The sequence below is a fragment of the Bombus affinis genome, chromosome 6, assembly GCF_024516045.1.
Source record: "Bombus affinis isolate iyBomAffi1 chromosome 6, iyBomAffi1.2, whole genome shotgun sequence".
Classification (NCBI taxonomy): domain Eukaryota; kingdom Metazoa; phylum Arthropoda; class Insecta; order Hymenoptera; family Apidae; genus Bombus; species Bombus affinis.
In genome coordinates, this window is record NC_066349.1 from 15952121 (window position 1) to 15973856 (window position 21736).

At 48.5% G+C, this 21736-nt stretch overlaps 2 protein-coding genes and 1 long non-coding RNA gene across 16 annotated transcripts in view; 2 read left to right on the top strand and 1 right to left on the bottom strand.

The window, feature by feature from the left end:
• LOC126917381 (histone deacetylase 5) overlaps positions 1-6706 on the top strand; it is a 26799-nt gene extending 20093 nt beyond the window's left edge. For 10 of the 13 annotated variants that reach the window (XM_050724159.1, XM_050724156.1, XM_050724158.1 and 7 more), the window contains 10 exons: positions 603-740; positions 1212-1315; positions 1389-1529; positions 1618-1933; positions 2226-2696; positions 2814-3104; positions 3228-3574; positions 3712-4266; positions 4368-4507; positions 4592-6706. In XM_050724159.1, coding sequence (XP_050580116.1) covers positions 603-740; positions 1212-1315; positions 1389-1529; positions 1618-1933; positions 2226-2696; positions 2814-3104; positions 3228-3574; positions 3712-4266; positions 4368-4507; positions 4592-4655 — 2567 coding nt within the window. In that variant the 3' untranslated portion in view covers positions 4656-6706. The remainder of the gene's footprint in view (positions 1-602; positions 741-1211; positions 1316-1388; positions 1530-1617; positions 1934-2225; positions 2697-2813; positions 3105-3227; positions 3575-3711; positions 4267-4367; positions 4508-4591) is intronic. The other 3 variants (XM_050724157.1, XM_050724160.1, XM_050724169.1) reach the window with 3 other exon arrangements.
• LOC126917393 (GATA zinc finger domain-containing protein 10-like) overlaps positions 5643-21736 on the bottom strand; it is a 23740-nt gene continuing 7646 nt past the window's right edge. The window contains exons 1-10 of one of the 2 annotated variants that reach the window (XM_050724207.1): positions 17160-17261; positions 13927-14016; positions 12232-12414; positions 12014-12132; positions 11513-11846; positions 11304-11416; positions 10915-11050; positions 10374-10757; positions 10164-10253; positions 5643-9851 (exon numbers count right to left, since the gene is read on the bottom strand). In XM_050724207.1, coding sequence (XP_050580164.1) covers positions 9477-9851; positions 10164-10253; positions 10374-10757; positions 10915-11050; positions 11304-11416; positions 11513-11846; positions 12014-12132; positions 12232-12414; positions 13927-13938 — 1746 coding nt within the window. In that variant the 5' untranslated portion in view covers positions 13939-14016; positions 17160-17261 and the 3' untranslated portion in view covers positions 5643-9476. Of the gene's footprint in view, positions 9852-10163; positions 10254-10373; positions 10758-10914; positions 11051-11303; positions 11417-11512; positions 11847-12013; positions 12133-12231; positions 12415-13926; positions 14017-17159; positions 17262-21736 lie in introns of those variants that run through there. The other variant, XM_050724208.1, reaches the window with a different exon arrangement.
• The window catches only part of LOC126917426 (uncharacterized), a 13697-nt gene continuing 13093 nt past the window's right edge, over positions 21133-21736 (top strand). The window contains exon 1 of the long non-coding RNA XR_007710937.1: positions 21133-21702. This is a non-coding gene — a long non-coding RNA (uncharacterized LOC126917426). The remainder of the gene's footprint in view (positions 21703-21736) is intronic.

Consider the following 21736-nt stretch of genomic DNA (forward strand, 5'->3'; position numbering starts at 1 on the left):
AGGTAGTCTCTTTCTATGTGTGCCTATGTACGATAGTAGAATGCCTCGACTAAAGCATGGTTTTTTGCGACGCCCCCGCCCCCCACCCCCACCTCGTCTCGATCATCATTGCCCGTCGACAAACGTACGAACAAACGAACGAACGAACACGCACGCACGCACGCACGCACGCACGCAAACGTACACACGACAGAGACAAAGACGAACGGAGAGACTGAAAAGGCAGAGACACCCGTAGCCCCTGCATCCGATCGACGACCATCCGCCGTTGTCCTGATTGCGAGCTTGTCGACGATCGACGATCCGACGAGCCAAAGAAACGACGATTCTGGCGAAAAGATCAGAGCAAAGAATAAGCGTTGGTTGCGTTAGTAACGCTCGGTACAGATATTCCTAGACGTGGAATTTATTGGGTTATCGGATGGATCGCGTGGACACGCTCGCACGTCGTGTCGTTTCGCGTCCTTCTCTCGTTCCTCCTTCCACGCGATCGCCCGATGCTCCTCCGATGTCCGCTCCCCGAACCCTGTGCCATCGTTTTACACTACTCTCCGGCCCGATACGACGACGACCAACAACTAACCCTGGCTAAAATTGGCCAGCCTCGGAGCCGAACCTGCTGAAGGTGCGACTAAAGCAACGCGTGGAGAGGAACATGGCCGCGTCGAGAAATTCACCCCTGATGACACGCCGGAAGGATCGCCTGCTGTCGCACCTCAAGCGGAAATCACTGCTAGCAAGTACGTCCTTCGATCGAGCTTAATCGAAATTCGTTCGATTAATCGTCGAGTTATTGACTCTTCCTGCGTGAGCATTAGCAAACAATTCGTTGCACCCGTGTTTTCGATTAATCGATCGTTGATTTTTGCCTTTTTGCCAGTGTCCAGTAACAGCATGTCGACAACAAACGTTACCGATTAACATTACGTTTCCGAGACCGAGTCTCCTCTCGTTTCGCCTCGGCGTCGCATCGCCGTTTCGCGCGTTCGCATCGCGCGAACACGGAAAACGCGAACCGAAGGCGAAACGACGGGCGCGATGCGTCCCTTTCGCGCGAAGGAATTCGGGACAGTAGCGGCGCACAGCTTCGAGATAGGCCGAGGGGGGGGACAGATTGCTCGTTCGCTTTCCCGAATTCCAGTCTCGTACGCGACGAGTTGCAGGCAAACCTCGCCACGCTCATCGCCGCTCGCTCATCGAACGCTTTCCAGATTCTAGCAGTAATCCGGAATCTGGGCCTAATTCACCACCGACCGTAAACAATTCTCAAGCGAGTCCCACAGCGGCAGCCAATGCAGCGGCGGCCATCCAAGAAGTGAGTATACGCGAAGACGCGTTACGCTACTCTCCCTTTCTTTATTTCCCTCTTTCTCGTTCTTCGTTCGCAGGAGACGGAAAACACCGGCTACGGGGGTCCGTTGACCAGCAGCAGTCAGCAAGGTAGCCTGTCGGATCTGTCGTTGTTCAGTTCACCGTCCATGCCCAACATCTCGCTGGGGCGACCTCACGTTCCATCCGGTTCCAGTACGGTGAGTCTTTTAGCCGCCGATCCTATAACGTGATCGTCGATCGCTCTCTAAAGGACAACGCGGCTGGTTTTCGCGTCTCTGTTCGCAGACCGGTACGAAATTGGCCACCGTCTCGGAGGCAGAGGTACGCGCGGCGTTCACCGCGCGACTAGGGATGCCGCTTACCGGACAAATGTTGCCTGGCACCTTGCCTTTCTACCCATCGTTGACGGTGATCGAAGGAGGAGACGCTGCGTCGAGCGGCGGTTACGTTCACAAACAAATGCAGAATATGGAACACCCGTCGATAACGAACCGGCAACACCCGTCCGCGGTTTACGGCACCGCGACCGCCACGGCTCCCATCACCGACACGCAAGTAGCGCACGCGAGGCTGCAAAAGGCTGGTCACCGGCCTTTAGGTAGTATGTTCTCTCTTCTTTGCTAGCAGCCGATTTTTACAGCGCGCGTGCCATCATCGTTCGCGCACCGCCGACGATTCCCTTGACCCGCGATTAGAGTCGCGTTAGACTCTGGTCAGATTTCCGGAGAGCCCAGTGACGAAATCGTATCGGCCGACGCCGAACAACTGGCACGCGCGAACGATTCTCGTTGGCACGGGTGAGATCCCGAGGTGGAATCGCCGCGCGCCTCCCGAACGTTTCCAGCGTGGCATCCGATTCACGCGTCCCTTGGTCGCTCGTTCCGTTCCCACAGGTAGGACTCAGTCGGCGCCTCTACCGTTGGGCCATCCGATGCTGCAAGGCGGCATTATGGCGCCGCAGACCCATTACGAGGAGTACCTGGCCGAGAAGCAACTGCACGATCAGCAGCAGGCGCACAACTACCTCAAACAACAGATTCGTCAAACGGTGCTGACGCGTGTCGGATCCAGGGGACAGGCGAATCAGCTGGACGAAGCACCGGAGAACGACGAGTCCGCCGAGGTGATAGATCTTACCGGAGGAAAGAAAGATTTGTCGGAAGAGAGCGAGATCTCGAAACAACAACGAGATCGCGAACAGTTTCTTCAGCAGCAGAGAGATCTGATGATGAGACACACCTTGCAAATATCCAACGAGTCGTCGACGGCCTACGGCGGAAGCGGTACCGGCGGCGGCAGCAGGAGCAGTCAGCCGAGTGCCAGACCGCTGTCCAGAGCGCTGTCCAGCCCGTTGGTTCACTTGAGTAAGCTGACCGCCCGTGATTCCTTTAGCTTTGCTCGCCTTTAGGCCGCGTTACCTCGTTCGTCGAACGCGACCACGATCGTACGCTGCTCCACGCTCTCTCTTTGTGTCTGCTTAGCGCGCGACGCAGGTCCTCAGGGAAGCCAAGCCACCACCGGCGATCTGTTCGCGCGCGCTTCTTCCCATCGATCCACTACCGGTTTGGCCTACGATCCGTTAATGTTGAAGCACGCCTGTGTCTGCGGCGAAACGGTTCGTGGTCATCCCGAGCACGGAGGCAGGTTGCAGAGCGTCTGGGCGCGGCTTTCGGAGACAGGACTGTTACAGCGCTGCGATCGAATACGTTCGCGCAAAGCCACCCTCGAGGAGATTCAAACGTGTCACAGCGAAGCTCACGCTCTTCTCTTTGGTGAGTGCTCCGCCCTCGTTCCCGATCCTTCCACACCCGCCTTTGACCTTCCTCTCTGCCGCGCTATACCGCCGCCTTCCGTAACGTAAACGTAAGTAAAGTAAAACGTGCTGTCGCGCGCAGGAACGAATCCAATGAACCGACAAAAGCTGGACGTGTCGAAGCTCTCTCAACTTCCGATCAAGAGTTTCGTGCGGCTGCCCTGCGGCGGAGTAGGCGTCGATTCCGACACCACGTGGAACGAACTGAATACCGCGCCGGCCGCCCGAATGGCTGTCGGTTGTGTCGTCGATCTGGCCTTTAAAACCGCCATGGGTGACATTAAGAACGGTTTCGCCGTCGTACGACCGCCCGGACATCACGCCGAAACTAACCAGGCCATGGGTTTCTGCTTCTTCAATTCGGTCGCGATCGCTGCTCGATTGCTTCACCAGAAGCTCGACATTAGGAAAATCTTGATCCTGGATTGGGTAAGAGCCGATTCTCTTCCTCGTATTTTCGTCGACTTTCCTCCGTTTATCGCGACAATGGCAACTCGCGCTCGGGATACGCTCGGTCAGTCCGCTGGACGAGAATCGCCGACTCGACCAGTTTACCTTCTGTTTAGGATGTCCATCATGGGAACGGGACGCAGCAAATGTTCTACGACGACCCACGGGTGCTGTACATGTCGATACACAGGCACGACGAAGGTAACTTCTTTCCAGGAACCGGTGGACCGACCGAGTGCGGGGCTGGCGAGGGTCTGGGCTACAACGTGAACGTAGCCTGGTCCGGTGGGCTGAATCCTCCGATGGGTGACGCGGAATATCTAGCCGCGTTTCGTACGATCGTGATGCCGATCGCGAAGGCGTTCGATCCGAGCATCGTCCTCGTCTCGGCAGGATTCGACGCCGCCGTTGGCCATCCCGCGCCCCTCGGAGGCTACAAAGTTAGCCCCGCTTGCTTCGGCAAGATGACGCAACAGTTGCTCGGACTGGCGAACGGTAAGGTTGTTCTCGCCCTCGAAGGTGGTTACGATTTGGCCGCGATTTGCGACTCCGCCCAAGAATGCGTTCGGGCTCTGCTCGGGGACGAACCTACTCAACTTCGGGAAGAGGAATTGACGAGGATACCTTGTCAAAACGCGGTCGACACGCTGCAAAAGACGATCGCCGTGCAGGTACGATCATCTTCCACTCCTATTCCTTCGTCCTTCCTTCTCCTCGTTGCTCTCCACCTCTGCTCGAGCGTTTGTTTTATTTTTTATCGTTTCACACGCAGATGTCTCATTGGCCTTGCGTCAAGCTGAACGCGCACACGGTGTCGATGAGCGCGATAGAAGCTGGACAGAAAGAGCGCGACGAAACCGAGACGGTCTCCGCGATGGCCTCTCTGTCGATGCAGCAGCCTACCAATTTAACGTAAATCCGATCTATCTGTCTAATTAGCTGTGTATGCTGGTCTTTTCATTTTCCGTCGATTGCTTACAGCCATTGCTGTTTCAGGACTACCCCAGAACATTCCCGAGAAGTTTCCGAGGAGCCAATGGAACAGGATGACGCCAAATGAAGAAAGACTCGAAACTGCTCGTCCATCGTGTTTCGAAATAGTCACGAGGCTATCGTTGCGTTCGCATCGCTTCTTTGTAAAATATGAGCGACGACCGACACGAAGCCGCTGTGAGCTGTGAGTTGGCAGCTGCTGCTGACGCCGCAGCCGGTCGCCGCCACTGTCATCGTTGCCGTTGTCACTGACGTCGGTGTCGCCAACGCGCTGTATCGTACGATCAACGATAAAAGCGAGCCTTTTTCGCTGCACCTCTTCCGCTTCGCTGTCGCACGTTGTTTGTCTAGCGTAGCTTGACGGAGCAGAATTCGCGGAGATCGGGCGAAACTAGCTTTTCGACTAAATCTAAAAGACAGTAGGTTTAAGTGTTTTCTACGCTTTCGCGTAAAGTTGCCCTAGAAACGCGCGATAGCGCGCGTTCACACGGCCTCGCCTTACCCATCCAGTTTTCACGTTTAATTCGTCGATCGTACACTATCCGCGAGATTGCCATTAAAATATCACGAGAGTTATCGAAAACGGCCAACAGGCCGAGGCGATTCGGGGAATCGTGGTAGAAAAAAAAGAAAAAAATTGGAAAACAGCGCGTTTTAAAACGATGCATCGAGGGCAGGGGGCGGAAGCGACGACGTTCGCGGTGGCGAAAGCAGACACGAGGTGCGCAGCGACGTTACGCGGAAAAAAACGAAACGATTCGTTCTGTGTTAAGACGGCGTTTCGTTTCGGGTCGTCTTTCTTCTTCGAGCGGCATAGCACGATATTTGGTTGTCCTTTTTGTCGCGAACAAAGGCTGGTGTGATTTTTGTGATATTTTGTAAAAAGCAGAAATTTCATGAAGCATATAGTTAATTGAAGATGTACAAGCGTACGCGAGACTGTGTGTGTAACGTTGTTATACTTACGATTAGAACGGAAGAATGCATGCGTCCGTGTGTGTGCGCGTGTAGCTATGCGTAGAGCGTGTAAGGAAAAGGAGAAAGAGAATATATGTAATCGAAATAGGAGCATTTATTTTTGTGCCGTGCATTTTACGAGAACACGGAGAATGCGAGCGAATCTATCGATCGATCATTTTCGCCAATCCATACGTTCTATGTAACGTTACGTACGGTTTAGCGTGACAAACATTGTATCGCGCGGATCAAAGATTTTAGCACGCAGACTCTTGTGTAGTATGCGCGAGATAAAGAAGCGCGTACGCGCGCGTCGAGTACAAGAAATACATGTGTATATTGGATGTTATGTGTCCGCAAGAATCTCAAGTGTTCGTCGTGTATCGTCCCATATTTTTACCAAAAATTTCGAAAATATCGAGCGCGAAACGTTCTTTTCGGTCGATTCGTGTCGCCAATTCCCACCTTCCTATGTCCCGTGCTTCCCCGTGTTTTACGGCCCGGGAGCCCGTTTCTTTTTCCGCCTTCGTTGTTATTCTCCTTTTTTCCTCCCCGTCCTCCCCGTTCGTCGCTCGTAAACCTCGTCTCCGCGATTTCCACCGTTTGTTATATCAATTTCGTTTCCCTTTGTTCAAAGTTGCGCGTTATCTCGTTCTAGACCCACTCTCTCCTCTTTATATCTGTTTCGTGCGATCACTGTTTGATCGCCAACGTGGAGACGACCGTTTCTTCTCTGCTCTATCAACTTCGACTCGATTCGACCGAACTCGATTCGTTCGACTATCGATTCCGGGATCGTGTATGGCGATCGTCGTAACGGAACTTGTTGTTGACATTTTTGCGAGAATTTTATTTGTTTCGGCCAAAGGGACTTGCAACATTCCGGTATCGTTCGTAGAAAATCGATACAAGTTAGATGTAAATCGTTGATAATTCGCATCGAAAGCTGATTCTAATAAATGAACGAGAAATAAGAAATTAAACTCGCAGAGTATAAGAACGAAAATGGAAAAAAAAGTGTTACAATTACGTTACTGCACGTGTACGAATATGTCCATATTGCGTAAGCTTAAATGTATTAGTCATACATTTTTTATGTATATATAAATGTACCTCGTAAAGTAATTTTAAATAAAAACTATAGTCATTGTGTTACGCATACATTAACGACGGTACGTGCTTCACGGTATATTGTCCTGGCTGATAGAAAACTACGTTCCGTTTGAAACAATTAATTATTAACTCATCGAATACTATCGCTTGTAATATAGCTCGTCGAACTAAAATCTCTGTTAAGGTAGGCGTGAAACTATCGTCAGTTGCTCTCGAGAATATCGTTCGCGAGTGAACATTGCTTTGAGAGTCGCTATCCTATCCACTATCGGATCAGATAATCACTCTCGACGCAGTGTCTGTCCACTTGCAAAAATGCTCTCGAGAGCAACTCGCGATAGTTGTATTATCAAGTGGTTACGTACATTTACTCCACTCAGCCTGTTACATGAAAAAAAACCAAACTCTATAGAAAGAAAATTAAATTCGTTTCGAGTATACATTGTTACGCGTATGTACATGTAAGTGCAATGGCATGTAACGGTAAATAGAAACAGGGACAAAAGGTTGCTATTAACGTATCGACGATATACACACGATTAGTTGGATATCTTCTAAATTTTATTTTCTTTTTTCTCTTTTCGTCTTTTCTTTGTTTTTTGTGTTTTTGTTCTTCGGTATACAGATTTACGTGATTACGTCTAACCCTGGAAAAATTCGAACCCGCCGTGATTTGGATCAAGGGTCGATATTATTCGGCCGCGTGCGAAATATCGTCGCGTTTTGGGCAATTCGGCCAATTCATCATAATCGTCTATGTAATGATTGTTTACATTCAATAACGACAACGCAGTTATTCGCAGCTGTCGTTTCATTTGCTACGTGTGCACATTCATATATACATACGTACATACAGGCGTGAGTCGCGTATACGTATACATGCATATGTAGGTACGTACTTATGTACACATGTATGCACGACGTCACCGATTAATTTTTACATTTATATTACTCATATATTTCTATATCATAATATATATATATATATATATGATATACATTTTTTAAATTATATATATATATGATATACATATATATATAATTATTTATTTATTTATTTATATACCACAGACAACACACATGCACATATACGCGCGCACACGCGCATGTATATATCGCTATATACGTATGTGTGTATGTGTGAGTTATGCCATTATCAATATGTTACACTATAGATTATGTTTACATCGTAGAGACTTATAAATCTACGGAATATTATTTTTTTTTTTTTGTTGTTGTATGTACAAGGATACTGTTACAAAGAAAAAAAAATTGTTTAAAAACTTATCGATGCCACGCGTTTACATGCGCGTACGTGTATGGGCACGTGAGTACTGTCTGTCACGGAAAAGCTACATGATCTTTCGTAATATAAACATATTAACTTGCTAATTCCCCGCTTCTTTCTGGAGTCACAAATCGTGCAGAATCGCCGTCGAGAACAGATGCAAAGATTTGAAAGGGTATACACACGCGAGTACTTTCCCACAAATCTAACGAAAAAAAAAAGAAAAAAAAAATCAGCTTCTTTAAGCTCCTCTCGTTAAGTTACCTTCATTTTCCACCGTTATTAAGTTACTCTTTGTTCGGCGATCGTGAACGGCTAAAGACTCGCGTCAGTACAAACTATCATGTTTCGAAATAAATAACGTCGACTCGTTCGCTTCGATCGTATCCACAAATTCGAACGTATACCAGTTGAGAACGTAATGCCAATGTCGATATCGATTCAAAGAAAGAAAACGATACGCAACGAACGCGAGCAGAAACGAACAAAACAATCGTATCGGTTGTGTGAATTAATTTGGCGAACCATATCGTGTCACGTAACGATTACGTCTTCCCTAGCATCTGCACGAATCTTCTCCGCGACTTTTTCTTTCTTTGTAAAATTATACAAAAATAAGTTGCGTCACTCGTACTTGATGGCTACCAACCGCCAGTCCTTTCTCGCTCTTCTCCTATTCTTCGCCGTGTCTTTCTTTTTGCGCTCTTCGTTCGCGTTCTCGCATCGATTATTAATTATAAACGAGTTGTCAACGCAGTTCGATCAGCAGGCAAACACTTGCTTTTTTACGTTGCTCGTTTCTACCACTTCGACACAGCGTGGTGCACCTATGCGAATTCAGTATGGAATAGACGTATCCTAACGTTTGTGAATATATTTCTACGAAATTACTGTTATCTATCGTTAAACGGTCCCTAACTAGACGTTCAAGGAATGCAACTTGGTTTACGGTCGCGCGCGATTCATCGTTACTTTTCGTTTTCGATAGTGTGTATGCGGCACGTGAACGTTTCGCACGATCGGTAAACGCGCAATAACGAGATCGATTCCCTCGAACTGCAACCCGATGATCTTGTCGGCTGCTATACTTTGGCGATACTAATACTCTTTCGCGATCACGCAGCTACGTTGCTCGTCCTCGCGTGAAAAACGTAGTCAGTGGAAAAGTGAAACGGCAATATATATCCACGTTGACGGGCATCGTGCTGCGACGCACGCAGTCTTTCAAACGAAACTTAGAGATCTGTGTAGCAATTCGCTTAGCGCGGTTTTTATCCTCCGGTCGTTCGTCTTTTGATTTAACGCGAAACCTTGTGTGTGTATGTGTGCGCGCGCGCACGTGTGTGTATGTATGTATGTGTACGTGTGCGTGCGTGCGTGTGTGTCTATCTGTGCGATAGACATATGTACAAAAGATATCGAATCGGATCACGCTTCGAACATCAGGTATATTCGTGTTCCGCGATTACAGCAAACGGTAGGAAACATTTTAAACGATCGCTGCGTTTCACCCAGCTCGCCCCGTCGTCCTTATTTTACGGTCGAGAAATTCTGTTGTGGATTTTGGTTCGATGATACCCACGTGGTGAATACGTCTCTGCAATGGCTGACCACGCATTCGTTGCTACAATACTCGTCCTCCCATTCGCTGTTTGCAACGGCGGGGTTCGGGCATCCGTGACGTATACAAGCGTTCGACGTCGGTCTTTGACCAGCCATGTTCGCAGCCTGAGTTACAGAATTCACTGCCGGCGGTGAATTCGACAAAGAATCGCTTTTTGTTGGATTCGAATGTATCATTTGCTGCTGCTGCTGCTGCTGCTGTTGCTGTTGCGACGGTTGCTGCTGTTGCTGATGATGTTGCTGCGATTGTTGCGGTACTTGTTGCACTTGCTGTTGCGGCATCTGCGAAAACGTACGTATTCTACTGTTCAATTTGTCTCGTGGTAACATACTCGTACTTGCTGCTGCCTGGCGCTGTTGCTGACAACTGGCAGCATCGCAGTATGAAATATCGTTGCTGTTTTCTTTGTGCTTGTCGCGGCTTTTTACGCGTTGAGCATATTCCAATGGAAATGAATTAAAAGTCGTAAAAAGGATGAATACGACGAAAGTGTGGGAGGACGAAAGAAGACAAAAATATAAACGGAGAAAGAAATGATCGTTGAAGAGAAAAGAGATGCGAAAAAAGGAAAATGAATTCACATCGCTGCTGACCTGCATGTACTGTTGCTGCATATGCTGCTGCTGTTGCGATGGTTGTTGTTGCGAAATATGCGTTGGCGCCATCGATGTAGTCATCATAGTCTAAAAGAAAAGTACACGAAGAAGAGAATGGTAGCCAAGTTTTAAGACACGTAACGTGGAAAAATACGAAAGATATGGAAAATAGAAAGAGGCGACAAACGGATGAAGAAAGATGATTACCTGTTGCGTTTGTTGCTGCTGCGAGTTTCCTGGCATGGTTAAATGGTGAGGAGATTTTTTTATTTGCATTTGTTGCGCGGGTTGCTGATGATGTTGAAGCTGTTGATGCGGATGAGGATGCGGATGTTGTTGTTGAGGCGAAGAAGGTTGAGGCTGCGGACTATACACCTGATACGAGACATTTCCCGGTGTTCCGTTCCCAGCGTAACTACCATACGCCGTATATTGAACTTGTTGCTGTTGCGGCGATGGCTGTTGTTGCGGTTGCTGCTGTGGATGCTGTTGTTCGTTTTCGGCCGCGCCCTTGCTAACCAGAGACGCTCTGTACGCCGCGAGTGCCTGCAGATATTCCTTTTTCGCGGCCTCAGTCTTCTTCTTGTAAACCTACGTAAATATAAATTTCTTCGTATACAGCGGTCGAGATGAAACCGAAATTTCTCTGACGTAATCCACGCTCGCTTTCCTCAAATGAATTTCACGAGGACGAGGAACGAAGCAGCAGAAAGAAGAAGGAAGAAAGTTACGTTTTGCGAGTACTCACGTTCTTGTGCTCGGTCTCCAACGCATCCCACATCGAAGCGACGATCTTGGAAACTTCGCCGAAGCTCGCATTTGGATTTTGTCCTTTTATCGCAGCTTGGGTATCTCTGAAGAACAGAGCGTACGCCGAAACGGGCCTGTAAAATAGATAGCACGGGTCTAATACGACGAAGGCAGAGAGAGCGCACAAATCTTTGACGAAGAGCGATCCAATCGATCTTTCGAACGTTCTTTATCGTGGTGTTTCTCGTTTTCCGAAACTAGATTCGATTCGATCTGGCTACTTTCGGGATCTATTATAGCGCACGCGCGCTACTACGCCGAAGAGCTCGAGACGCGAGTCGGCGGAAAAAAAAGAAAGAAAGAAAGAAAAGTAAAACGAATGCTCACTTTTGCGGTTCGTTGGGATCTTTTTTCCTCTTCTTTTTCTGCGATTTTGGTTTCCTTTGATTTTTTGCTGCAACGTCGGTCGGTTCCGGTGAGGGTCGTTTAATGCCGGTAATCTGAACAAACGGCCGCGGATCGTGCCAAATTCGTTCGTTGTTTATACATGATCGGTCAGATTCGAGATGCGTGCCAATCGATCGACTACAACTCACCATTCCGGAATGAGGCGTACTGTCGTCGCTATCTTCGCTAGTGGTAGTATTGTTATTTGCCTCGGGGATCGTGCTTGATTGTATCGCGGATGGACTACCACCCGTTGGACTCCTATATTGTATTTGTTGTTGCAACTGCTGCTGCTGCTGCTGCTGCTGCTGTTGTTGCTGCTGCTGTTGCTGTTGAGTATGCATGTACTGCATATGTTGTTGCATCTGTGCCTGTTGCTGTTGCTGTTGCTGCTGTTGAAGCAACATTATTTGCTGATTTCCATGCTGTTGCCGCGGAGAATTCATGCTCGCATACGAACCCTGCGAGTTACTATACGTCGAGCTACCAGAAAACATCGAAGAAAAATATGTTTGTAGATAGTAAACGAGGATCATTTCTTGCGGATTCGAGAATGGAATTGGCGATCGCGCGCCGGTTCTGCTTCAGTAGCAAGGTTATCTCATCCGTTATCTAAATCGCACGCGGATCCGATTACGACTCCGACTCACCTAACGCTCATCGGCTGCTGCATCGAGTGGTCCTGCTGTAGATAAAGAGATTGCTGATATCCACCCGGATCGAGATTCAACCCATCCGCAGATTGTTGCACGTTGCCGGTTTGCATCATCTGCGAAAGCCATTCGAACGGTGCTGATCACTCGAACGAATCCGTAAAAGCGCAATTCATCCCCTGCGAAACTTTTGTCTCGTCTTGGATGAAACTTACCTGCGTTTGGTAACCGTGCATCGGATCGTGCTGAGATTGAGCCTGAGGCTGCTGCTGCTGCGACTGGTGTTGCTGCTGTTGTTGCGGCTGCTGCTGCTGTTGATGTTGATGCTGTTGATGCGAGTGCGAATGGATAGCCGGGATGTCGAAATCTTCATCGCCGAAACTGGGAGTGTGAAACGTCTACGAAGGAGAGGAAGAAATTGGACGTTTTAATCGGTGATTCGAGGAGTACGGTCGCCGATTCGGAACGTAGGACATCGCGCGACCGCATGGCTGTTGCTCCTGTATAATCGGGCTTCCACATAGTCGTTCGATCAACGAAATATGCACGGCAGAGAGACTTATAGAGGAGAGAGATTGTGTGTGAGAGAGAGAGAGAGAGAGAGCATCGTCGTAGCATCGTTTGAAATCCTTTCAGCGATTTATTAGCGTTTCGGAGCGGGGAACGGAGGAAAATACATTTGCCGTGTAGAGCGCGTCGGGACACGGGGAATAAAAGTTTTTAAATTGGATTTAATAGCATCAGGAATTTTCCTTTGAAGGAACGTACTTGCCTATTGATCGAGTACACCTCTGCCTCTCTTCCCTCGCCGTACCCATCGCGAGCGTTACCCCTTACCTCGCGATGTTTCTCTTACTCTATCGTTTCGCTCTCGCCTCTCTCTTCTCTCCCCTGTCCCTTTTCACCGCGCTTCGCCCCGTAACGTCCCGACGCCGCCCGTGTGTACGCGTACCCGTACCCGTACCCGTACCCGTCCTATTTCAACTACTCCTACACCTTCTACTTCTACTCCTACTCTCGCGCACCACCACCTCCTCCTCCTCCTCTTCCTCCTCCGCTTCCACGGCCTCCTCCTTCTCATCCTCCTCCCTTTCCATCTCCGAATCGACTACGCGCGTCTATCCATCTTCTTCCTCCACCGCGCACCGGTTCCAAACTTTTCTTTCTCTCTACACCCCTCCTCCTCCTCTTCCTCTATCTCTCCTCTCCTCTATTCTCCTCCCGCCCTATACCCTTCCCACCCGTTCAACGCTCCTGCCCCCGTACCCTACCCAGTAACCGTGCCCGTACCCATGCCTGTTCCCGTTCCCATTCCCAACCCCGTCGCCGCTGCCGCCACCGCCGCCACCGCCAGCTTCGCGTCCTCTGCCTATCCGGCCTAACCAAGATAGTCGTCCCATCTTTCCTACCCCCTTGGACCGCGCTCCTATTCTCGTTCGCTCCCTTCGTTCCCCATGTATCTATATGCGAAGACGGTTGGTGCCTGTGGCCCGTGGCCCATGGTCCACGGCCCGCGGCCCGCGGTCGCAACTCGAGCCCTCCACTCCCACGCGACTCCGCCCCCACCCGTTTGCACCTGCACTGGCACCCATACCCTCAACCGTCCACCACGTAACCACGGCCAGATATCCGAACAGGGTACGACGAGTCTTCTTCCCGACAGTCGAATTTCGTTGCCCAATTTCCAACGGCTTATTAATCCCAACAACTTTCGCGGTTAAAATATCGAACGAACGCTCTTCTCGTCGAGGGGTTCTCTCGCAACTTTCCGTCTCTCTCCACCGTTCAATCTCGCTCCGCTCCATCACAGACACCATGACCGCCTACTTTATCAAAGCGGAGAAGAAGCGCGTCGAATCCCGCCATAAATACAACGCCGTAGAATCGAAGCGGAATAAGATCGAACTTACTTGATCAGCCATGGCGTAGCTATTGTGGTGGTAGGATGTCGAGTGATGATGCTGCGGAACGTTCAATGAAAAATCCAGACTCTCGTTTCTCTGAAACAAACGAAATATTTGTATCGATTTGCGTGCACCAACGTCCAGTTCGTTCGTCAGATCGTTTAAGAAAATTCTCCGTTCGGCCGATAACATTTCTTACAACTTATCTCCTACGTTACTATTTTTCACGCTCGTAACCAGATTAACGATCGGTAGAGACCGCGATTCTATTTCTACAATCAATCCGTGAGGAGATTCTCGCGAAATATCCGCAATTTGTCAACCCCGTCTCGGTATCCTTCCCGCGACGGGACACGCGCGTCCTTCCTTCCTTCCTTCCTCCCTTCTATCGGTCAATGGCCTCGACGAGCGTAGCTTCGTCGATTCCATTCGTTCGATGTTTCGCACCACGAGTAAAAGCATACGAAATCTTTGTGCTTCCGCGTTCCCAACGGTCGCTTCCACTCGTCTCCGATTACACGCGACGGAAACGTTACGTTCCATCGAATCGTAAACATCGAGCGAATTGATTTTTACGCTGCACGGGAATTTTTTCTACCGCTGCGAATGCGTGTTCGAACGGACCAACGTTCCGACCAACTGTCCGTGCCCAAGCGATCAAATGTCCACCTATACAGATTTTTACGACCGCATACATCGAAGCCTCGAGGCGTTTCGTTCGCTCGAATACGCATCTCTCTATAAACATGACCCAAGTTTTAGGACCCAAACTCCTATCGGTGAAACGTCCGAAGTAACGCTACGGTTCTTCCGCCCCTGCTTACACTCGTCATTGTCGATTGTCATCGTCGCCATCGTCTCCTCCACCTGCTCGCTCTTAGGGGACAGCGTTATTCGCGTTTCTACACGGTCATCGACCCGTGCATCTATTTCGACTTTACTCTGTCCGAAATCTCTTTTCCTTCACCACGCTCTATCGTCGATCTAATTTTCCCTACTTTTCTTTCTTTTCCTTTGCATCTTCCCCTGTTTACGTTTTTCAAGCTATTCGACAAAATGTTAAACGATCGGCACCTTCCCTATTCTTCGCTCTTTACACCATCTTTCCTCGCCATCTGGAAGACGACTTTCGATTCTTACGGCCTACGTTCTCGTGGGAGGGTCGTGCCACGATTTTCGTCCGAACGAGTCGGCCAGATGGCATCGTAACGCGTTTTATATCCCAAAGAAGAAACGAAACTTGATCGTAACTCGATTTAATATTGTGACCAAAATTCCGGACACACTCTATACGAAATCGGCAAATGGGGCCGGTAAACGAACATTTGAAACAGAGAGGACCGCGCCGATCGAGGGAAGACGTTGCTTCTGCATCGATTCGATCCAACGACGATTATCGAAACGAACGGGTGACACCTACTGAAATTACAATATCGTTCGACGGTTGATAACGTTAATGAAGGAGGTAGACAGCAAGAAGTGGCAATGAAAGACAGCCGATGGTAGAAAGAGGAAGAAGAAGGTAAGGTGCACGATACGTTACTTTTTCCAGTAGAAGTAACAGCAGGCAGGCAGACAGGCAGGCAGGCAAGCAAGAAAGCGAGCAGGTAGGTAGGTAGGTAAGCAAGGAGGCAGCAGACAAGCAGGTAGGTAGGTAGGTTGGTAGGTAGGTAGGTAGGTAGGTAGATAGGTAGGTAGGTAGGTAGGTAGGTAGGTAGGTAGTAGGTAGGTAGGTAGGCTGGTTGGTTGGTTGATTGGTAGGTAGATAGATAGGAAGACGGTAACGCAAGAGACACGAACAAGAAAGTTAGATCGGGCCGAAATGAAAACGCTCTCGCGAATCTGTCGATTTCGACAAACGATATTAGTCCGATTAACGACTCTTGTTGGTTTCCTTGTGTCGTTCGTTATTTTATCGTTAGAGAAAAAAATCAAACGACGTATCGAATTTTCGACCCTTTCTGCCTGGAGTAGAGTATTTCGATTCTCTACCTGATCGAATTCGAAAGCTTTTTTTGCAAGTAACAACGCGGAGAATAGCTAAAACCTGGAAAAGAAAAAGGAGGCGAAGAGGGGAATGGGGAGAGGGAGGGGGGAGTTATCTAAAGTAAGAAAACGGAAGAGCAAAGCGAAAGCAAGAGATCCAATAGACGTACGTACACGAACGAGTCTCTTACTCGGCGTATATAACCGATGTTAAACCTGTTCCCCGTTCCAATCCCCCTCCTCACTCCCGCCATTTGCCCTCCTCATACTCAACATTACTACCATTTGTAATCCGTACCTCCTCGTTTCTTCTAATTTCTCCTGAATAACGTCGTTAAACATCCCCACTCCTCTCCTTCAGCAAACCGAAGAAAATAGTACATTTTCGTATGGTCATAAATTATTTTGGTTATATTTGAATCTCTCTGGCTTAGAATAGATACAGCGAAACGCAAACGAATGTTAATTATAATTTTATTATTGTTGAAAATAGAATTTCACCGATAAACGAATGGCTATAATGCGCGAAGCGTGCTTTCTCGTTGTTGAATCGGACGACTGTGAAATAACTTGAAAATCCCACGATCGGTGTCGATTCTCTGAATATTAGAATCGGCGTCACTCGTAAAGTTGAACCATCGCCCGACAGATGGCGTTCCGAGTTTACCTCGAACATAATACGCATTTCCATAGCAAATACTATGGTTTCCAAAAATAACAAATCTTAGCTTGACGATGTACAAATTTGATTCCAATTCCACGGTTCAACGAGACAACCCAAGAATTTTCGTACGCGAGAAAGGTAACATACCGGTTACCAATATTGAGATCGATGACTTACCGATGAGACGAACCGACTCGTCGTCGGGAAGAGATCCAGGTTATCAAATGCACGTGCAACGTGCAGAGCGTGCCACCGCCGGTTAATCACGTTAACGTTATCACGATGAATTCTTCTCTTTTAAAACACACAGCCCCTTTTCTGTAAGAGTGATTTCGTTCGGAAGATTTGTAAAAAAAAGAAAGGAAAACAAAACGTGCGACCGAAATGAAAAGATAGAAACGAAACGGTTTATTTCGACGATTCTTCGTCACACGATCGTTTCGATTCACACGTTGACACTTGACAAGCAACACGTTCTCACATCACCACGCGTGTCCTTTGTTACGTTACATTGATATAGAAAACATGTACACGATGACTTTACCGAAACATAACACGTAACCAAAATACAGATCGCTGCGCAACATACACAAAATGTTCGACTCGTGGCGTAACTAGTGACAGCGTGGCAAAACGACGCGCGCTCCTCACGGCGGCCGGCGCGGGAATGATTGAAGGGAGGTTCATTTTGTGGCACGCTTCGATAGTGGGGATAGATCTTTCGACAGGGGAGCAGATTTGCGCGCCCCCTGCACGTATATTGCCGAAGGATACAATGCAACGGCACGACACGACACGATACGAGACGATACGACATCGCACGATACATGACCACCCAATTGCGAACATTTTTAGAGGACGAATAACGATGATTCAACGTATGAGAAAATCGTTAAACGGTATAAACGAAGATTTTCATAAATGTACCCAACGACGATGCGAATCTCGAAGAAGCTTCTTCTGTTCGTTCTTTCCTAGATGTCTATTTTTCGATCCGGTTCGTCGATCTTCTCTAACTCTTAACATACGTTCTGTTTGTCGCATACTTTTTATACGTCTCGGGACGTTTTAATAATTGAAAATGAACGTGTTCTCGGAGCGTCGCGTGAGATACAACGCACCGTAAGATAATCGTATATATACCGGGATGCGATTCGACTCGATTGGATCAACAACGACGATGAACAAAGAGGCCCTTCTTCTTCAATGAGAACGAATTGTTTGACATTCTGTGGTCGAAATATATGTACTTATATATATATTCGGACGGTTTAAATCATGCGCTTAACCAGATCTCCAAATGGTTACTAGTTAAACATCTTTCTCCTGTTGTGTTTCTAACGCGATGTAAGATTTTATTTCAGAATCACGTTGAATCACGCGACGAATAACATTCGTGGTTTGTGGCCCAGTTAACAAGCTGTGATCGCTACACCGTGGAAGAAAGGGGTCGTCGGTTCGAAATATGGAGAGGGGCCAGCAGAAGGTAGGAGTGGGGTTTCTGTCGAACGGAGGGAGCGGAGGGAAATGGTGTGCAGGATTGAAAGAGGCCGGTGGCGCAACGAATAGAGAAAAGAGGACTCGCGACGTATGACGCGCACGCGGTCAAACGATGACGAAAGGAACCGTGCGCGTGCGGCTGGAGCATCAATGTTTCCCTTCTTTTCTTCCAACCAAACGATCAAAGGAATCGTACAGCAACTTTACTTACTCTATATTCTCAAATATTCTCGAAATGATATATCCTCGACTTTCTATTTCTACGTCCTCTCGCTAAAAAATTCCATCTAACGGCGAAAAGCATGCAGCGGTATCGAGATTGATCAATGCCACGTTCGGTTTCGATCTAATCCTGTCCCGGCTCGAAAATAGAAAACCGCAGAACGAACACCAGCTGCTAAAAGCTACTCTTCCGCGATTCGATACAACTGATTACAACGTAATTAAGAAGCAACTAAGAGCAAGTAGAATCGGTATTGGACGACGTAACAGCGTGACGGTTTAAACGCGCGTTAAACACGCGTTATCTACCGATACTCGGTTACTCGAATATTCCAAGAAAGTAGGACACGACTGTGTGTGATGGCAACCAAGTGTGCCGCGTGGCCCGAGGAAACAGGGGTTACGTCGGAGTTTATAAAGAGTCATTACATTCCCGTGAAAGGTAGCTTTAATTTCAGTGGCATTCCAATCGCATTAACGTATATACCCGCGTATTTGTATTCGTTCGCGAGAAGCGACAATCTACTCGAAACATTTACTCGAACGAGGTTTGTTACGGGTTCGAAACACGGCCGTGACAACTACGATTTTAACGGCAAATTCCTCGCGATCGATCTTGTAGTCTTTGTCGTCAAAACTAATCGCCCATGTTACTCGATGTTTCTTACGATTATCCAGGTTGCGTAGCTGTGCCGGTATTTTCGCGTAATCAACGGTATAGGAACCAAAAAAGAAAAGAAAGGGAAAAGCAGAAATGGGAGAGGGGCGAGGGGAAGAAGGCTGTTAAAGCGTCAGTTTTTAATTTTCGTCGAAAGAAGGAAAATCTAGAGGCAGTCGGCTAAAAGAGTTTTACGAAGAAACCGCACGCTCCGTCGCCGGCAGCCGAATCGATATTCTCTCGCGGGACGGTCTACCGCCGCTGCGCCGCGCCGCGCCGCGCCATTTCGTTCCAAAAAAACGAGACAGCGTGCTGCCGTTGTCGGAAATCGTTGTTTCCAATGTCGATCACATCGAACAGCGTAATCAGGTACGAAAATCAGACATTATTAAGTATCTACGATGCTCTCGCTGCTTCGGAGATTCATTAAACATGTTCTTCAACATCTTGGACAAATGTTGATTTTACGAATTCCTTTGAGCGAACGTTTGCACAGCTGATAATCGCCTCGGGCTTATCGCGCTGTGTGGTGATTTTCTCTTTTCGTCGTTCAACGTGTTTCTCTTCTTTTTTTACCATATGTTTGCACTTTCCCGTTTCCCTACTCGTTCCACGTGCCGCTCGGTACTTCCTTGCCCCGTGCCCCGTGCCCCGTGCCCCGTGCCCCGTGCCCCGTGTCCCGCGTCCCGTGCCCCGTTCCTCGTGCTCCTTGCTCTGCACCCTGTCTCGCGCACCACGTACCCCTGTATCCCGGCCCCTCCGCTTCGCGCAATACCACCTCCAACCCTTTTAGTTCCACCACAACGCGTCGAGGTGAATCGCGCAACTCGCAACTTGCAACTCGCAACTCGCAAATGCGTTTCATCTTTGTCCCGTGTATACGTCGATTCGTATTATCGTCGACGGTCTCTTAAACCGGTTTTACTTATTACGCGAGCGTCCGCTTATCTCGCGTAGATCTCTTATTACCAGTCACGGTAAGCGAACGTTTCTCTGTTCCCGCGATCTGTTTCTCCGGAGTTCCTACCTTCTAATTCTTTTTTCGCTCTTTTTTTCTCTTTCTCCTTTCGAGGTGCTCGGCTGTTCTCCGTTCGAATATTCCACGCGGAAATAGAACGAGTCCAATGGATAAATTTTATTCGAAGGAAAATAGAGGGAACGACAAATGAGGAGAAGAAGCAACGACGGTGAGGGCGTAGGGAAAGATAAGCGAAGGAAATGCGGAACGAAAACCGGGTAAAAGGAGAAGAAAGAAAGAGAGAAGCGTGCGATAGAAGAAACGAATAATGGCGAGGGAAGAGGAGATCGTGCACCATAACCACGTGACCTTTTGACCGCAGGAAATTCTTCGGATAAACGGGCTTTTCACTGTACACAGCCAAGAAGGGAGCAACAAGTGTGAATCTTGTCTACCCTGTGGATCGGACGGTTCTTAGCTTTTCTCTCTGCTTTTCTACATCTTTCTCTCCTCTTTCTCCTTTTTCCCTTCCCCCTTCTACTTATCTATCTACATCCCCTCCACCATTATGCGCGCGCACACTCTTAACGATGCACACGTTGTGACTTTGATGACCTATTCTTCGGTCCGAATCGCAACGGATCGAGCGTCAATCGGGTACAAAATTTTCATGTCCCGACGATCTTTCGCGTCCCGTTTTCCATCGGAAGAGTAGAAAAGCGTTAAACGCGCAAAGTCGAACGAAACGTGTAACGAGATTAGTTTCGACGCTGTCGGCAGCCGTATAGGAAATTTGTTCCGCAGATTCGAAAATCGCGATTTGAAAAGCCCGATTCGTACCACGTAAGAAGCACGCAAGACGCGTAGAGCCCCGAACGTCGTCACTACAAACACGATACGATACTCTGAAATGCTTATTCACCGCTACGGAATGAATAATGGATTGCTAGCAAAATACATCGAGACATAAATATTGTATCTGGAGCGCTATATATTACCTGTATCGAATACATTATCTAGATCGTTCTCCGTTCTCTGTTCTGCTAGTTCCTATCTGATCGAGATCGTTGCCATGGGAATGCACATTCGCGACTCGATCCGATCGTTTCGTATCGCGTCGGACTGTTCCAGTCTCTTCCAACTAGACACTGGTACTTTCTGATTTTTCGAAACGAGCGTTTCTTTCGCTTTTCGAAACATCGCTACTACCAGCGGACCACCCAGTCACGATAGTCACGACGACGCATCGTAACGTGTTCGAAAGCTCGTACGCTTGTCTTTTTCGCGTGGCTATTGTCCGTTCGATCGTCTGTACGTCGTCGCTACTTTCAGTGGCATCCAGCGATCTCGTTTCGATCCCTTACGGACGTAAATAAAATTCTTTTTCGATTGTGCTCGATCGGTGAAAGATAAAGTACGATGGAGCGGGCAGAAATGGGGACGAGAGAAAGAGAGAGAGAGGGAAGGAGGGAGAGACTAAAAGCCTAGCCAAGATTCGGGCTGCGCGCGCGCGAGTAAACGTAATCATTTGCAATCCCGCGTAGAACCGCTTTGAAACTCTACGAAGGAATTTATTAAAGTTTGACTAAGTCGCTTTACAAAGTTTCATCGGTGCACCGAGGCACCGAAGAGTACCAAGAGGTGTACCGGCGGCGGTGCGAGAGCGGGGATTGCGAGGTGCTCGGCGAGGAGATCGGGTACCGCGCGGCAGCCGAGGGGCCAGCCACGACAAGGAAACGGAGGGGAATCCTCTCGAAGAAGCGGGACGAATTGCCGAAAGAGACGAAGGCGAAGGTTCGAGAGGCGGGAGGAGCGGTTGAAATGGATG